The following is a 15,908-nucleotide window of genomic DNA, read 5'->3' on the forward strand; positions in this document are numbered from 1 at the left end:
GGGGAGGGGAGGAATTTTAAGAATTACATATATTTTTTAAAAAACATTGCAATAGTCACCATGGGATAAATCAGAACTTACTACCTTCTTTATGTGTCTGATTTATTTTAGACTTAATTGTGAATTATGTTTGGGCAAGGGCACCTTAATCATCTCAGCTTGGGGTCTCTGAAGGACTTAAAAGTGGACTTACTGAAAATTTTAAGACATAAAACAGTATTTTATATTTACCCCATACTTATTTCTTGTGTTTCTTTCATTCTTCACATCCTGATTTCAGTCTAGGGCCTTTCCCTTCAGTATGAAGGGAATTCATACATTGTAAAGGAAATTCCTTTAGAATTTTATGTAGTGCAAATCTACTGGTAACTGATGTTCTCAGCTTTAGTTGTCTAAAAATATCTTTATTTGCCTTCAATTTTTAAAGGCTTTTTTTCCCACTGGATGTAGAACAACTTGAATTTTGTTTGTTTCTTTTAGCATTTAGAACTGTCTACACTGCTGATTTCCAGTTTCCAGTGAGAAGCAACCATCATTCTTATTGTTGTTGCCCTAACTGTAATGTGACCTTTATCTCTGGCTGCTAAGATTTTTCTCTTTGGTTTTCAACAGTTTGACTACAATGTTTATAGTTGTGGAGAGGGGCTAGGGTAAGGAAAGGGGAGCACATAGGTCTATTCAACATTATTAATAACTAGTAGCCCTGTGCATGAATCCATGCGCCAGTAGCTTGCTGCTGCCCTCCAGTAGCTCTCCGCCCACTGCCCCGCCCTCCTGTAGCTCCCTCCACCCCCCCTCCTGTAGCTCTCTGCCCGCTGCCCCGCCCTCCTGTACCTTCCACCCCTCCCATAGCTTGCTGTCCTGCCCCCTCCTGTAGCTCTCTGCCGCCCGCTTGTAGCTCTCTGCCCCACCCTCCTGCTGATCTGTGATCTGGTCGTTATGGGTCGGTCATTGGTCATTATGTAACAATCATTTGCATATTATATCTTTATTATATGGGATGTTTTAATTCTTAGGTTTGGTTTTGTGGATTTACAGATGTTAATTTTTATTATGTTCATAATTTACATGTGTTACATAGATTCTTTGATGCATTACATGATGAAATCACAAAATCATATTAATTAAAAGTTTAAGAATGATTGAAGGTGGCAAAATGGAGACACCAACTCCTCCCATAAATTTGGCAATTGGAGCAGAGAAACAGCATAGTGACTGGAGTAGCAGTGAGTTCAAGGGGAGGTGTTTTGGTTTTGTGTTTTAAATATGGGACCAGCTAGAACTTTCTGTATGCTAATGCAATGATCCAGTAGAGAAAGGGAGAAGAGGAAGATGCAGGAGAGGAAGAGAAAATAGGCACAATCAACAGCTCAAAGTGAGAGATGAGGGGAGGACAGGAGCCCTATCCTGTACCTCCATTTGAGGGTTCCATCTGTTCTGCCTCCTCCTAAGGCCAGCCTTGGCCTGAAGGCAGAAGAAGAGGATTTGAGAGGCTGCTGGTCTCTTCTCAGCCAGTGTCTTGGGATGGCTGTGTTGTAGCTGACCTGCTTCCGGGCCAGGGCAAGTGATCCGTCCTCAAAAAGAGAGCTTGTAAATGCTGGCTCAGTTGCTCTGGCTTCACCATAAGCTCTAAGGGAGGGCCTAATCCTTCACTCCACATTGAAACCCTCCAGACCAGCGGTCGACAACCAGTGGTCTGTGAGGTCCGAAAGGTTGGCAACCACTGCACCAGACTGTCTCTACTTCAAGAATTTGTAGAGCAGGCTTTTTCCCCTCCCTACTCCATGTATAGTGGATACAGGTCTTTTTGTGACATTAGTCAAGTCTTCTGGTCTTCCTGAGTCTGTTTTCTTATCCGCCAGATGGGGTTGTCAGGCCTCACAGGGTGCTTGTCCTGTAGAATACCACGTGCCACACAGGTTGGGTATAGAGGCCATCCCTTGGCTCACCTTTCTCATGACAGTTTCGTCTTATAATTGTTGCCTCTTCAAGAAGGAAAGGAAGGAGCCTGGCTGGTGTGGCTCAGTGGTTGAGCATCAACCTATGAACCAGGATATCTTTGATTCCAGGTCAGGGCACATGCCTGGTTATGGGCTCGATCCCCAGTAGAAGTCGTGCAGGAGGCAGCCAATCAGTGATTCTTTCTCATCATTTATGTTTCTATCTCTTTCCCTTCCTCTCTGGAATGAATAAAAATATATTTTAAAAAATAAAGAGAAGGATGGCAGGTTTAGCAGGTTTCACATTGCTTGTGAATCTGTCAAGTTCTGCCTCAGCTTCCTCTTCCCTCTAGTGATGAAGTACCTCTTCTGGGGACAGCTTCCTGGTTTTATTTAAAGTTACTTCTTAAAAGAAAATATCATCTCTGCTCCCAGGAAAATAAAAAATAAAAAAAAATAAAGTTACTTCTGGCTCTGTTTGCTTAGCCATTATGAGCAAACTAGTTTTATCAACTTCCCTAAAAGGGGAGGAAAGAATATAAAACTAATTTGCATGTTGTTTTCCCCAGACTTATGACTTCTGCTCTTGTAGGAATTTATTTAGGAAAATTTCAACCACTTCAGTTATTTCAGTTGTTATTTACAGTTTGATGACTCTCAAATCCCTATCTTCAGTCTAGACTTCTCTCCCATGCTGCAGATACTCATGGATCCAACTGTATCCTAGATGTCTTTTCTTTGATGTGTTACAAACAATTCACTATATTCAAAACATGAGCCTGTCATGTTCCTTTGCATACCCTCAACCGCCTGCACTTATCTCCATAAACTCAATCAGAGCATAGCTGTCATCTTCACCTCTTCCGACTCTAACCCCCTGGATTCTCAGCCAGTCTCTTACCAAAGCCTGTTAATGCCAACCCCTGAATATCTTTTGAATCCACTTTTCATCAATTCTTTAGTCCCAGTCATCTCGCCCATGACCATTTCTGACCAGTCACTCATATCCACACTTTCTTAGCACTATCCACTCTCCATACTGCAGCCACTGTGATCTCCCACTGTAATCAAACTTTAACCCCACTTTACCACTGGAGTGGGAGGGCCTCTTCAAGGTTGCCAAAAAAACAACCAAAAACCTCCATATTCCTAAATCAGTTATCCAATCTGAGTGCCCAGTTTATTTGACCTCTCAGCAGCAAGAGACATAGTTGATCTCTCTCCTTTAAACACTTTCTTCACTTGTTTCTAAGGCATCCGTCTCTCTTGGTTCTCCTCCTCTCTCATTGGCTGCTCCTGCTTGGCCTGTACTGGTTCTCCCTCATTTTCCCTACTTGTTAATAGAAGGGTGACCCAGAGCATAGTTGTTAGACTTCTCTATTTACACGTACTTTGTAGGTGACCCCATTTCATCTGAAGACTTTAAATTCCCTCTATATGGTGAAGACTCCTTATGGTTACTTAGCTCAGATCTCTCCTGTAATTCTAGGCTCATAGTCCAACTGCCTCCTCAACATCTCCACTTGGATATCTAACTGGTATCTCTATGTCCAAAACTCAACCAGATTTTATTCCTCAAACCTGTTCCTCAGTCTTTCCCATCTCGGTTCAGAGATAATCAATCCTTCTAATTTAGTTGTTCAGGCCAAACTTTTAGAATCCTTCCTGATTTCTCTGCCAATCCACCAGGAAATTATGGCAGCTCTGCCTTTAAAATACATCCCTATCCAACCACTTTTTACCACCCCCTCCGTTACCACCCTGGCCTAACCCATCATTATCTCTTGCCTAGATTATTGTAGGAGCCTCCTAACTTGCCTCTCTGCTTCTGCCCTTGCCTCTTCAGTGTTAAATAAGTCATTGAGTAGATCATGTGACTTCTCCGCTGAGAACTCTTCAATAACTTCACGTGGTGATTAGGTGAGCCAGAGCTGGGCCTGAGGACAGGAAGGCCAGAGCCAGAGAGTAGGAAGGTAGTTTGAGCCTCACACTTGAAATATACATCTTTTCGCAAATGTACAAAGACATTCCTGAACCAGATGCAGGAGAAGATAGGAGCTATGGCCCTTTTTTGGGGGAGCTCACAGTTCCACAAGGGAACCAGTTTTATGTCTAAGTCCACCAATTCCTACAAAACACCTGTAATATTTAAAGAGCTTGCCGAAACCGGTTTGGCTCAGTGGATAGAGCGTCGGCCTGTGGACTGAAAGGTCCCAGGTTCGATTCCGGTCAAGGGCATGTACCTTGGTTGCGGGCACATCCCCAGTAGGAGGTGTGCAGGAGGCAGCTGATTGATGTTTCTCTCTCATCGATGTTTCTAACTCTCTCTCTCCCTTCCTCTCTGTAAAAAATCAATAAAATATATATTTTTTTAAAAAGTCAATAAGAACTTTAAAAAAAAATAAATAAAGAGCTGGATCTGGTGCTACAGACCCTGCCTTCAGGGAATGCACAATTCTTTGAGAGGCACTGGCCTCCAAACCATTCACTAACTTCCTCAAATGACATTAGCCTATATTAACACTTAAATAAAACAAAGAAAATGAGAATAGGGAAAGGAAGACAGTGACACATGGGGTGGCTTGAGTAGAATTCAACAAAGGTGAAGGAAAGGCTTTGTAGGCTGTGGATTTGGAGAAAAGAAATCTGTCAGAGAATCGCAGAGTTCGGCAGCTGGGAGGTACAAACACTATAGTCTGTGGCAGTGATGGCGAACCTATTCACACGTGTCAGAGGTGACATGCGAACTCATTTTTTTGGTTGATGTTTCTTTGTTAAATGGCATTTAAATATATAAAATAAATATCAAAAACATAAGCCTTTGTTTTACTATGGTTGCAAATATCAAAAAATTTCTATATGTGACACGGCACCAGAGTTAAGTTAGGGTTTTTCAAAATGCTGACACGCCGAGCTCAAAAGGTTCGCCATCACTGGTCTAGAGAGAAGGCCAGAGATGAGGAGAGAGAGGCCTGGACAGAAACAATCATGTTAAGATAGGGATCAGGAACAAAAAGCAAGAAGCAACCTGTCATCTGAGCCTTGGCCGCTCTGGCTGCCTACATAACAGCTCCTTACCATGAGATTGCCCTGTCTTGTTCTGTGCCTGCCTTCCCGAAGGCCAGGCTCTGCCACATCATGAATGAGCCCCTAGATTAACCACAGGCGTGGGGCCAAACGCTGTTCCAGAAGAGTGAGTGTAGGAGGCAGGAAGTCGGAGACAAGGCCAGGCAGGTTGCCCACCCTTGTGTTCTCACCTCCACTTAACCAGACACAGTGTTTCAGACATTACTAGTAACCAGGGTGTTCCAGGCCAGCGGGGAAGCTGAGAGCAGACCTGATGCCTTGCCCAGGCTCTGCTGCTGGCTTTCTGGGGTCTAGGGCAAGGTTTCTCTGGTCTCAATTTGTGGCTGTACTTCCCTCTTCTCTCCAGTCAGGCAGTTTGTATAGTGGTTAGGAGCATGGCTTCTGAATCCAGACTGCCTAGGTTTAAAGCTCAGCTTTCCCACTTACCAGCTGTGTGTGTAAACTGGGACAAGTTACCTAACTTTTCTATGATTCATTTTATCTAAAAAATCAGCACAATAGTACCTGCCTCCTGGGGTTTGTTTAGGATTAACTGGGTAAGATAATGTACAGTCTTTGAACGGTTCTTAGCACGCAACATAGTAAGAACTATACAATGTTAACTGTTGTAATTTTTATCATTTGTATTGAAATGTCTTCTCTCTCAGGCTGTTACATCTTGGGTGAACTGGTAGGAAAGAAATACTAAGGGATAGAGACATGATCAGAAGCTTAGCACTGGGAACGGGGAGCTGAGAAATATGGAAAGCATTGCTCAGGACTGTAGCATTTACTGGGTGCTCAATTCACACCCAGAGTTAGAGGCCCAGAACAACACACTGCCCCACCTAAGAGTGATAGGGCCCTAGCCACAGCAGTCCATGGCCTGCCTGTCTATGAGTCTTAAGGCATTAAGTCTGCTGCTTTTCTCCCAGGAACCCAAGGAATTTTTCTGTCCCTTGATTTCCCTTCCCCAAACCCAGAGACATCTGATATACAATCGCCCGGCCAGTGTTGCTCAGTGGTTGAGCATTTCTGGTCAGGGCATGTGCCTGGGTTGTGGGCTCGACCCCCTGTGAGGGGTATGCAAGAGGCAGCCAATCAATGATCTCTCATTATTGATGTTTCTATCTCTCCTTCTCCCTTCCTATCTCTAAAATCAATAAAAACATTAACAAATAAAATAAAAGCCCAGCTGCTGTGGCTCCGTGGTTGAGCATCAACCTATGAACCAGGAGGTCATGGTTCCATTCCCAGTCAGGGCACATGCCCAGGTTGCAGGCTCGATCCCCAGTGGGGTGTGTGCAGGAGGCAGCCAGTCAATGATTCTCTCTCATCATTGATGTTTTTAATCTCCCTGTCCCTTCCTCTCTGAAATCAATAAATAAAAATAAAAAATATACAATCCTGACAAAGAAGCCCAACCACCACAAAATCACCAGATCAGATCAGCAAGGAAACTTCCTGAGCCTGGTGTCTTCTGTCCTCAGCCTGTGCTCCAGGCCTGATGGCTGAACTGTCCCTCTTGGAGCTGGAGGCCCATTTTTGTGAGCCACCAAGACTCTAGCCCTCTGCAGAGCCCCAAGAGGAGACCTAAAGATTAAAGGGCTTCTGGTAAGGGCCACACAAAGCTTTGGGAAGGAGATGAGCTCCCTGGTCAAGGATGGACAGAAATCAGGGGAAATAGCTAGAATTGGCCAATGCCCACCTGGCCCAGAATGCAATTTGACAGGCTCCTCAAGGGAAAGGACCAAGTGTCACTTTAACCCTCCCCTCTCAGGAATCTGGACTTTTGGGCCCTCTCACTGACGGCCTGGGTTCAAAAGGTTGAGGAGTCTGGATCTAGTCAGGCCTCTTCATTGGGTAGATGAGGAGACAGGCCTAAGGTGAGGGAGTGATCCTAGGCCCTGGGGAACAGCCTGTTGTCAGGGAAGGCTTCTCAAAGGGAGCATGTAGGTAGTGAGACCCACATGATGAGAGCTCTAATGCCGGCATGAAGTGTGAGCTCAGAGCGTGGGCCCCAGCTGTGCTACAGCTGGGCTGGGTGGGTTAGGTTAAGATTGGCCCTTAGGGCTATGCCTGTGGTCTGTATCTTGTCCCCACTTCCCCCTGCTCTTAGCCACAGCTGCTAGGTTTACAGCTCTCTTTAGCACCAAGTCTTAGTCCCAGCCTTCAGAGAGGACTCTGAGCCCCACCCCCACCCCAGAAGCAGGCAGCCAGCCAAGGGGGTGAAAGTTGAGCAAGGCAGGCAACTATACTGAGCCCTCACTTGTCTGAAGCAGTGATCTGTTGGCAAGCCCACCTAGCCAGCCAGAACCAGGAGGCTATTAACAGTTTTCAGCTCTGGAAAGTTTTGCTTCCAGCTCCTGAGTCAGTGTTTATCACTTAGGGGAGCTGCTCTGGGAAAGAACAAAACTTCAGTCCTAATGCCAGGCCCAGAGGCTCACTGGGCAGGGCTCAATGAAGTGGGGAGAGCCTGGCCAGGCCTGGCCTAGCATGCCTTGGGGAGGTGTTGTACCCAGTTGTTCTCTGCTAGGGTGAGGTCCGAGAACAGCAAGGCTTCATTTACTCTCTGCAGCTGGTGTCAGCTGTAGCTCCAGCTTAGCACCTGTGTTTTGCAAGATGTTGTACCTGGCCAGAGCCTTGGCCACATCTGAATTTTATTTCTCAGTTTCACAGTAGACCTGAGGTAAGAAGGCCAAACAGAAGTTCTTAGCTCCATTTGGCAATGACGTTACTGAGACTCAGAGAGAGAAAGTATCTTGGCTCTAGCAAGTGGGCAGTTGAGCTTGGCCTCAGACCAGTGTTCCTCCCACTCCACCCCACTATCTCCCCTATGAGAAAGTCCCAGGGGTAAGTGGGGGCACCTGCACCTACCACCCTCCTGGGAACATGTTGTGGCCTTTTCAGGGGGACCCATCTGGGGACTGGAGTGGAGGGAACCAAAATCACAGTGCCTTGGAGAAGGTGCATCACAGGGACATGGCCAAAGAGGGAACACAGCTGGGTTAAGTCCCTGGGTTACAGAGCCTCCTCTGGCATTATCTGCTCCTCCTGATCCATTTCAGATGGGGAAACCAAGGCCCAGAGAGAAAGTGACTTGCCCAAAATCACTTGTCTAAGAAGCACTAGAGCCAGAACTAGAACCAGCTCCCAGCCAGAGTTAGCCTCTTGATTTGAGGTGCCCGGGAAGCCCCAAATTTTCCTTCCACCACCATGTCTTACTCCTTCCATGACACTTGATTTTCACCCCAGCGGAGTTCTACCTTTTGGCATTAAAATCTCCTTTGAGACACCTGTCTCAAATAATAAGCATTAAGACCTGTTCTTCATGGCCTGGGTGTCCAGGTGTTCAGAAAAAAGGAGGTTCCCATATTTGAAAGTTGGAGAATTTAATGGGAAAGTGGGGTGAGTTTAATGGGGACAGTTGGAGAGCCCCTGGCTTGCTACCATGCTTACCCAGACCATTGGAAAAAACAGTTCTGCCCTTCAACCCAGGACAGTAGTCAAACCTCCACCCCAGATCCCACAGAGGAATATGGTCAGTTTCTCCCCAGACATTTAGGAAGTTCCCTCGGCAAGCCCCAGTCCCCTTCTCTGGGTTTTCCATTATCTCTATGTACAGTTCAACCAGGCCCATCCCCACTGTTTTCCCAGCAAAGAAATTCCTTCTTCACGCTTTTGCTCAAGTTGAGCTTCTACCTGGAACACCCTCTCTCATATTCCACCTTCATGATTTTTCAAGTCCCTCTTCAAAGTAGCCTTCCAGGGATGTCACCCCATATATGACACCCACTGTCTAGACTCCAGGGCCCCTACAGCCCCTCAGTCTGAGGATCCTGCTTCCATGTGGGTTCCTCCTGCCTCCCCAGGAAAGCTGAGGTTCCTGCAAATTCCAGGCTATGGTGACAACTTGCTTCTGCCAAAAGGGCTAGCTTCACCTCTGCCCAGCTCCTCCAGGTTGTGTATTTTGGTGTAGCAATCCTGATGAAGAAAAAACATTTATTACTAGTCAAGATGTTTTTTAAACCCTGTTGAGGCCAACAAAAACCAAATGCTGCTGAGGGTGTGTTCTCTGTCTTTCCACACCTCTGCCTCACCCTGTACACACAGCCAAGCCCTGGTCCCTGGGCCTGGGCCACACAGATAAGGCCCCCTAAGTCGCTGGGTCTGGGCGTGGGTGCTGGGAGGTTGGCTGAACCAGCCACACTAGATTCAGCTCCAGGGCAGTTGGCCCAGGCAGCAAGTGCAGGCCTGTGCTCATGCTGTTCCCTCCAGTGGGATGACCTCATGTCCTTCCCCCAGCTCTGCTGAAACCCTGCTCATCTCAGATCCCACCTCTGTGTGAAGAGTCCTGGCCTTTCCAGCTGTTAATAGTTGCTCCTTTCTCCGTGCTCCCAAGTTCTAGGCCTCATCTCTGATTGTTGGGTAGGTTGGTATCTGTCTCCCCTCTTGCTGAGCAGACCCATGAGGACAGGAACCAGGGCTACCTATTATCCTTAAGAATTAATTAGGTTGGCCTGGCCAGCATAGCTCAGTGGTTGAGCATCGACCTATGAACCAGGAGGTCATGGTTCCATTCCTGGTCAGGGCATATGCCCAGGTTGCAGGCTCAATCTCCCGGAGGGGGGAGGAGGAGGCCGGGGCTTGCAGAAGGCAGCCGATCAATGATTATCTCTCATCATTAATGTTTCCATCTCTTTCTCCCTCTCCCTTCCTCTCTAAAATCAATAAAATCTATTTAAAAAGAAGAAGAATTGATCATGTTGGCCCAGCCGTCATGGCTCAGTGGTTAAGCTTCAATCCAGGAACCAAAAGATCACTGGTTCGATTCCCAGTCAAGGCACATGCCCAGGTTGTGGGCTCAATCCCAGTAGGGGGCGTGCAGGAGGCAGCCAATCAATGATGTTTCTCTATCATCAGTGTTTCTATCTCTCTTTCCCTCCCCGTTTTTATCTCTCTAAAAATCAATGAAAACATTTTTTTTTTAAAAAGAATTGATTAGGTTGAACAGATCTTAGGCTCCTGAAAGGTTTGATGAATCACCAACTAAGATCTTTTGATGGTCATTTCATGAACTGAGGTACTTGGCCCTTCCAATCATGGAGAGCAAGGCCCATCAGAGCCTCTTAAAAACAGAATGCTTCCCCTCTGTCAGGACACAGAGGCCTGGTTTTAGAATTTGAGAGAGGACCGATATCTCCCTGGTCCCCTTTCACTGTAGCAGAAAAAGAAATGGAAATTGTGCTCGCTTTGGCAGCACATATACTAAAATTGGAACGGTACAGAGAAGATTAGCATGGCCCATGCACAAGGATGACACGCAAATTTGTAAAGCGTTCCATATTTTTTTTGACCCAGTGATCCCACTTCTAAGAATATATCCCAAGAAACAAGAAACACCAATCAATAAGGATATATGCACCCCTATGTTCATAGCAGCACACTTTACAATAGCTAAGATTTGGAAGCAGCCTAAGTGCCCATCAGCAGATGAGTGGATTAGAAAACTGTGGTACATCTACACAATGGAATACTACACTGCTATAAAAAAGAAAGAACTCCTACCATTTGCAACAGCATGGATGGACCTGGAGAGCATTATGCTAAGCGAAATAAGCCAGTCAGAGAAAGATAAATATCACATGATCTCACTCATTTGTGGAATATAATGAACAACATAAACTGATAAACAAAAACAGATCCAGAGACAGAGAAACATCGATCAGACCGTCAAACCTCAGAGGGAAGGCACGGGGAGAGGGGGGAAAGGGGAGAGATGAACCAAAGGAATTATATGCATGCATATAAGCATAACCAAGAGAGGGGGGAAAGGGGAGAGATGAACCAAAGGACTTATATGCATGCATATAAGCATAACCAATGGACATAAACACTAGGAGGGTGAGGGCATGAGTGGAGAGGTGGGGTGGGGGAGATAAGGACACATGTAATACCTTAATAAAGAAAAAAAATCAAAAACAAAAAAAAGAAATGGAAATTAAGCTAGTGACCCAGAAGATCCATCTGCAGTACAACTAGATGACTGGAATGGTACTTGGTGTCACTCCTAAATTCTAAATAGTTCAGGAAACAACAATCTTGGATCTTGGGAGTAGAGAAAGGTATGTTGTGACTTAAAATGCTGCAGAAAGGAGTTGACTCTAAAGATTTGTCAAAAACAAAAAACAGAAATGGAAATTAAGCTGGTGACCCAGAAGATCCATCTGCAGTACAACTAGATGACTGGAATGGTACTTGGTGTCACTCCTAAATTCTAAATAGTTCAGGAAACAACAATCTTGGATCTTGGGAGTAGAGAAAGGTATGTTGTGACTTAAAATGCTGCAGAAAGGAGTTGACTCTAAAGATTTGGCACATAGTAGGCCGTAACAACCATGGGTTCCAGAATGAATGAATGAGATATTTGCTACAAGAGACAGTCTCCTCCCCACTCAATTTAAGCCTCTGGTCACAGTGGCTTGGTCCCGCCCATTCACTGATCTAACAGCTACCAGGCTCCTATCTTGGATCTGGACCAGTTGGAATCACAAGCATAGATTCAGTTCAGGCCCTTAGGAGCACTCAGTCTGGAAGGGGAAGGTAACAGGCAGTGGCTAGGCAACAGGCCTCCCCTGGTCTGAGGCATTATGGGATGCAGGTGCCTCCCATATTTTGGAAAGAAGAAATACATACACTAACAAAGGGTTGGTTTCCTTTTTCTCCTTTTAGCCTAGGCCTGCCTGGAAGACGGAACCATATCTTCTAGTCTCTGTTCAGCTCCTAGCACCACTTTGCTCTTGGTTCCCAGGAAATCCTGTCATACCTGAGAGCTTACTCAGGTTGTTTGCACTCCATTGGCATTTTAAATTCCAGATTGGCAAGGACCCTTGAGGTTGCCCATCTTCCCCTTTTCCATGGGTGGAAAACTGATGCCCAGGCAGTAGAGTGGGGATGCCTGATTTCCACTCTCCTTATATGCTGGCTGCTATTCTAATTCTTTCAGTAGATCTTTCTGTCCCCCTGCATAACTGAGCTGTGGAGGTCAAGAAATGAATTCTGTCCATTTCTGTCTCCCTCTCACAGTAGACATCACAAATAGGTTATGGAAATGAAGGAACACTAAATGTTACTGATCCCAGAAGCAGCTATAGCTGGGCCTCAGTTTCCCATCAGCAGCAGAGTTTCAGGAAGCGGGGAGGTAGCCTCAAGTTCCTCAGTGCCTGCGGGGTGTGCAGTGTGTTCTTAGTGTTCTTCAGCTAGTGAAGGTCACAGCTCCTGGAGTTGGAGGACGGGAAGAGAGGTCCATCCAGAGGGCAGGCTGCATGCTGCAAACTCAGCCCAGTTTGCCTGTGGTGGCGACTCCCATCTCCTTTTAGCACTTCCTCTTCTCCTGCAAGGCCTCCACCTCTTCCCCAGGGTCGTGCTCTCGCCCAGCTGCCGGGGGTAGCTTTCCTGTATAGCTTTGAGCTCCTTCAGGGCAGGAGACTAGCACAGACTAAGCAAGAAAAAAGGTTGAGCAGATGAGTGAGTCATACAGGAGTCGAGGACCACAGTGGACTAGCCCAAATGGAGCACCTTAAGGGTGGAATTAGTGATAATCTGTCCACTCGAGTCAGAGAGATGTTTGATAGTAGGACCATGAGTATGTGCTTCATGTCACCTGCAGCTTGAGGAACTCCAAGGGCCAACGGAGTATATTATTCACCAACATCTTCTTCCCAGAAGTTGAATATATTCCCGGTGTCACACGTAGGACAGACATAACTCAGAGGACAAATGTCTTGTCTAGACTCATACAGACACAGAATGGATGAGGCTTCAAACCCATCCTAGAGGGGACTGCCCCTCCGGAGGCCTAGAAAGAGTCTGAGCTGGTTCACATCTTAGCTGCTACTCCAATCTGTGGGACCTTGAGTTCACTTCACTTGAACTGTAGTTTCCTCACCCATGACATGGGAGTGATGTACCCACCCATGGGGTTGAGGTAAGGATTATACAAGATCAGGTATGTAAAGAGCTTTGTAAACCAGTAAGCTCTGCATCACTGTTAGCCAAAGGACCAAACGATAAGAGGAACCAAAGCCATCTCTTGGTGGTGCCACTTCCTCAGTGCTAACCTAGCTGACTTCCTCTCCAGGACAAGAGTGAAGGCACTGGAAGCGCCCCATCCCGAAGGCCTTGTCGCCCAAGACCTAACTCGCTGCCTCCCAACCTGTCTGAAGAAGAAACTCGCAGAATCGCACGGATATTTTCTTCCCAGTACTCCCAAAAAGACTAACGCAGCCTGAGAGACTGAAGGAAGGAGCCCCTGCCCACCGCCCTCAGCCTCGTCCAGCTTGCAGGAGTGTCAGGTCTCCTCTCTGGGCTGTCAGAGTCCTGAAACCACTAGGCTAGTTCACGGGCACCCCGAGCCCCAGACAGCATAGACAGTGAGAGCGTCCAAACCAGCCCCTTGTCCACCTGCAAGGACTTCGGCTTCTTCCTGATATATTGAGGCAAAGACTAGAAACGGAATGGTTTCCAGCACCCAACTGGCCCACTTGTCTTTTGAAGGGACCCACTCAGGCATCTTTTGGCTGAGAAACTCCTCCCAATGTCCTTGACACAGCGTACTGCTGGCATGAGCTCACTCTCTGCCCGTGATGGGCCATTTCTGCCTTAAAGGTGTTGGGGGAAGGTGTAGACTGTGTGCATTGTGCATAAATGAGGAAATGCTACACCACCTTCAGTTCATTTGCTTGGGAATAAGGATATTTTATAGATCTAAATTATTTTATGCTGTGTTGAATTAGTAGGAGAGGAGGGGGAAATCACCTCCTTCAAACATTTTATCTGATTGTCTGAAATTCTAACCATGCTTTTAACTTATTGTTTTTACCCAGCTCTGAAGGTCATTGTTCCTGCCTGTGTTTGAATAAAATCATATTGGTATTTGTATTCTGTGCACAAGTATTTCCTGGGTTGGCCACTGGACAGGAGAGTTAGGAATTCCCCAAAGATCGGGTTGATCCAGATTAGGGTGACACCCATTACTTCTTTGCTGGTGCCTCAAATCTATCAGCAAAGTAAAGGGAGTCTCCTGCAACAAGTCGTCTCAGAATTCCCCACCCTCCGGGACGGGTGGCTCTGGCTTAGACTGTCAGGCCTCAAACTGAGCAGCTACTGAAGACAAGGCCTGCGGGGGAGATAAGGACAAAGATGTGCAGTGGCTGCGACAGGCTAGAAGGGAGCTAACATGGAGGGTCCTGCTTTCTACTCCTAAGCACAGGTCATTTCACTTAATCCAAAAAAAACAACTCTAACCTACATGTTAGGTTTCCCATTTTAGAGTTAACTAAAGCTCAGTGAAGTTAATTTGCCTCTGTTGATGTAGCTAGGAAGTGAACCACCACACAAGACATCTCCAGAGATGTCGCAAGGCTTCTGCACTCAGTGACCAAAACAGGTCACAGCCAGTAAGTGCTGTGAATTCAGGGACTGTATGGAGAAAGGCCACGTGGGTGGGGGCAGTCAGGGAAGGCTTCCTAGAACCGAGAAGTCAAGGTGAGCCCAGAGAGAGAACCCAGAGGGTCCTCGGGCCACATGCATCTGGGGATAGAGAAGACACCACTCCCCCAGTCGGTCCCCCCCGGCTTGACTCTCCCTGCATCTGAGCCTCTGTTGCCTCATCTGTAAAATGGAGGTAATAATCCCAGCTTCATAGGGTTGGTGTGAAGAATAAATGAGATGACATTTGTGAAAGTGCTTCGCCTGCACTTGGCACTTAGTGGAGGCTTAGGAAATGTCAGCCCCGCCCACACCTCCACACTCTTCTGGACAGACAAGCGCACCAGTAACTGTGAGATAGGCAGGAATTCTTAGGCAAATACCTCCCTGTTGGGGTCCAGCCCCAGCAAGTCCAGGGGTTCCCAAAGGTGTGGATGGAGTAGGTGAAGAAGGAATGTCACGGAGGCAGCGTTCGATTGATCATCATAGCCAGGTTCTAGCCAGGTTCTACAGCCAGGTTCTCCAGCCAAGTTCAGGTTTCCCATTTTAGAGTTAACTAAAGCTCAGTGAAGTTAATTTGCCTCTGTTGATGTAGCTAGGAAGTGAACCACCACACAAGACATCTCCAGAGATGTCGCAAGGCTTCTGCACTCAGTGACCAAAACAGGTCACAGCCAGTAAGTGCTGTGAATTCAGGGACTGTATGGAGAAAGGCCACGTGGGTGGGGGCAGTCAGGGAAGGCTTCCTAGAACCGAGAAGTCGAGGTGAGCCCAGAGAGAGAACCCAGAGGGTCCTCGGGCCACATGCATCTGGGGATAGAGAAGACACCACTCCCCCAGTCGGTCCCCCCCCCGGCTTGACTCTCCCTGCATCTGAGCCTCTGTTGCCTCATCTGTAAAATGGAGGTAATAATCCCAGCTTCATAGGGTTGGTGTGAAGAATAAATGAGATGACATTTGTGAAAGTGCTTCGCCTGCACTTGGCACTTAGTGGAGGCTTAGGAAATGTCAGCCCCGCCCACACCTCCACACTCTTCTGGACAGCAGGACGCGCCCTTGGAGGTACACCATGATGCAGGACCCCAGGGAGGCACACGGTGCCCTCATCGGTGAAGTGCCCTCAGACCAGCCTGCCCTCCTTCATCTGTTCGCCTCAGCCCCCTCACCTGCCAGCTCACCCCCTACCCAGAGCCTCCTCCTCAAGCCACCAGCCCAGAGTGTTAAGGCCTGGGGTTATTCCTCCCTTGAGGCCACAGAGAACCTACAGTGGAGCAGTCAGGGGGCCCAGGCCTGAGGTGTTAAGCTGGTGAAGAATATTTCTTCTAAATCCTCTTCAGGTCCTGTAAATAGCCTGATCAGGTCGAGTTAGGATAAGGCCGTAGGAGGACATGGGCTGCTTCCACCCAGGCCCAG

At 47.1% G+C, this 15,908-nt stretch overlaps 1 protein-coding gene across 3 annotated transcripts in view; it reads left to right on the forward strand.

The window, feature by feature from the left end:
- The window catches only part of C2CD3 (C2 calcium-dependent domain containing 3), a 122,725-nt gene extending 108,779 nt beyond the window's left edge, over positions 1 to 13,946 (forward strand). For all 3 annotated transcript variants that reach the window (XM_005867082.2, XM_014540426.1, XM_014540427.1), the window contains exon 33: positions 13,147 to 13,946. In XM_005867082.2, the coding sequence (XP_005867144.1) occupies positions 13,147 to 13,287 (141 nt within the window). In that variant the 3' untranslated portion in view covers positions 13,288 to 13,946. The remainder of the gene's footprint in view (positions 1 to 13,146) is intronic.
- Positions 13,947 to 15,908: the final 1,962 nt, after the last annotated feature.

This window comes from Myotis brandtii, unplaced genomic scaffold (assembly GCF_000412655.1).
Source record: "Myotis brandtii unplaced genomic scaffold, ASM41265v1 scaffold244, whole genome shotgun sequence".
In the NCBI taxonomy this organism is placed as follows: domain Eukaryota; kingdom Metazoa; phylum Chordata; class Mammalia; order Chiroptera; family Vespertilionidae; genus Myotis; species Myotis brandtii.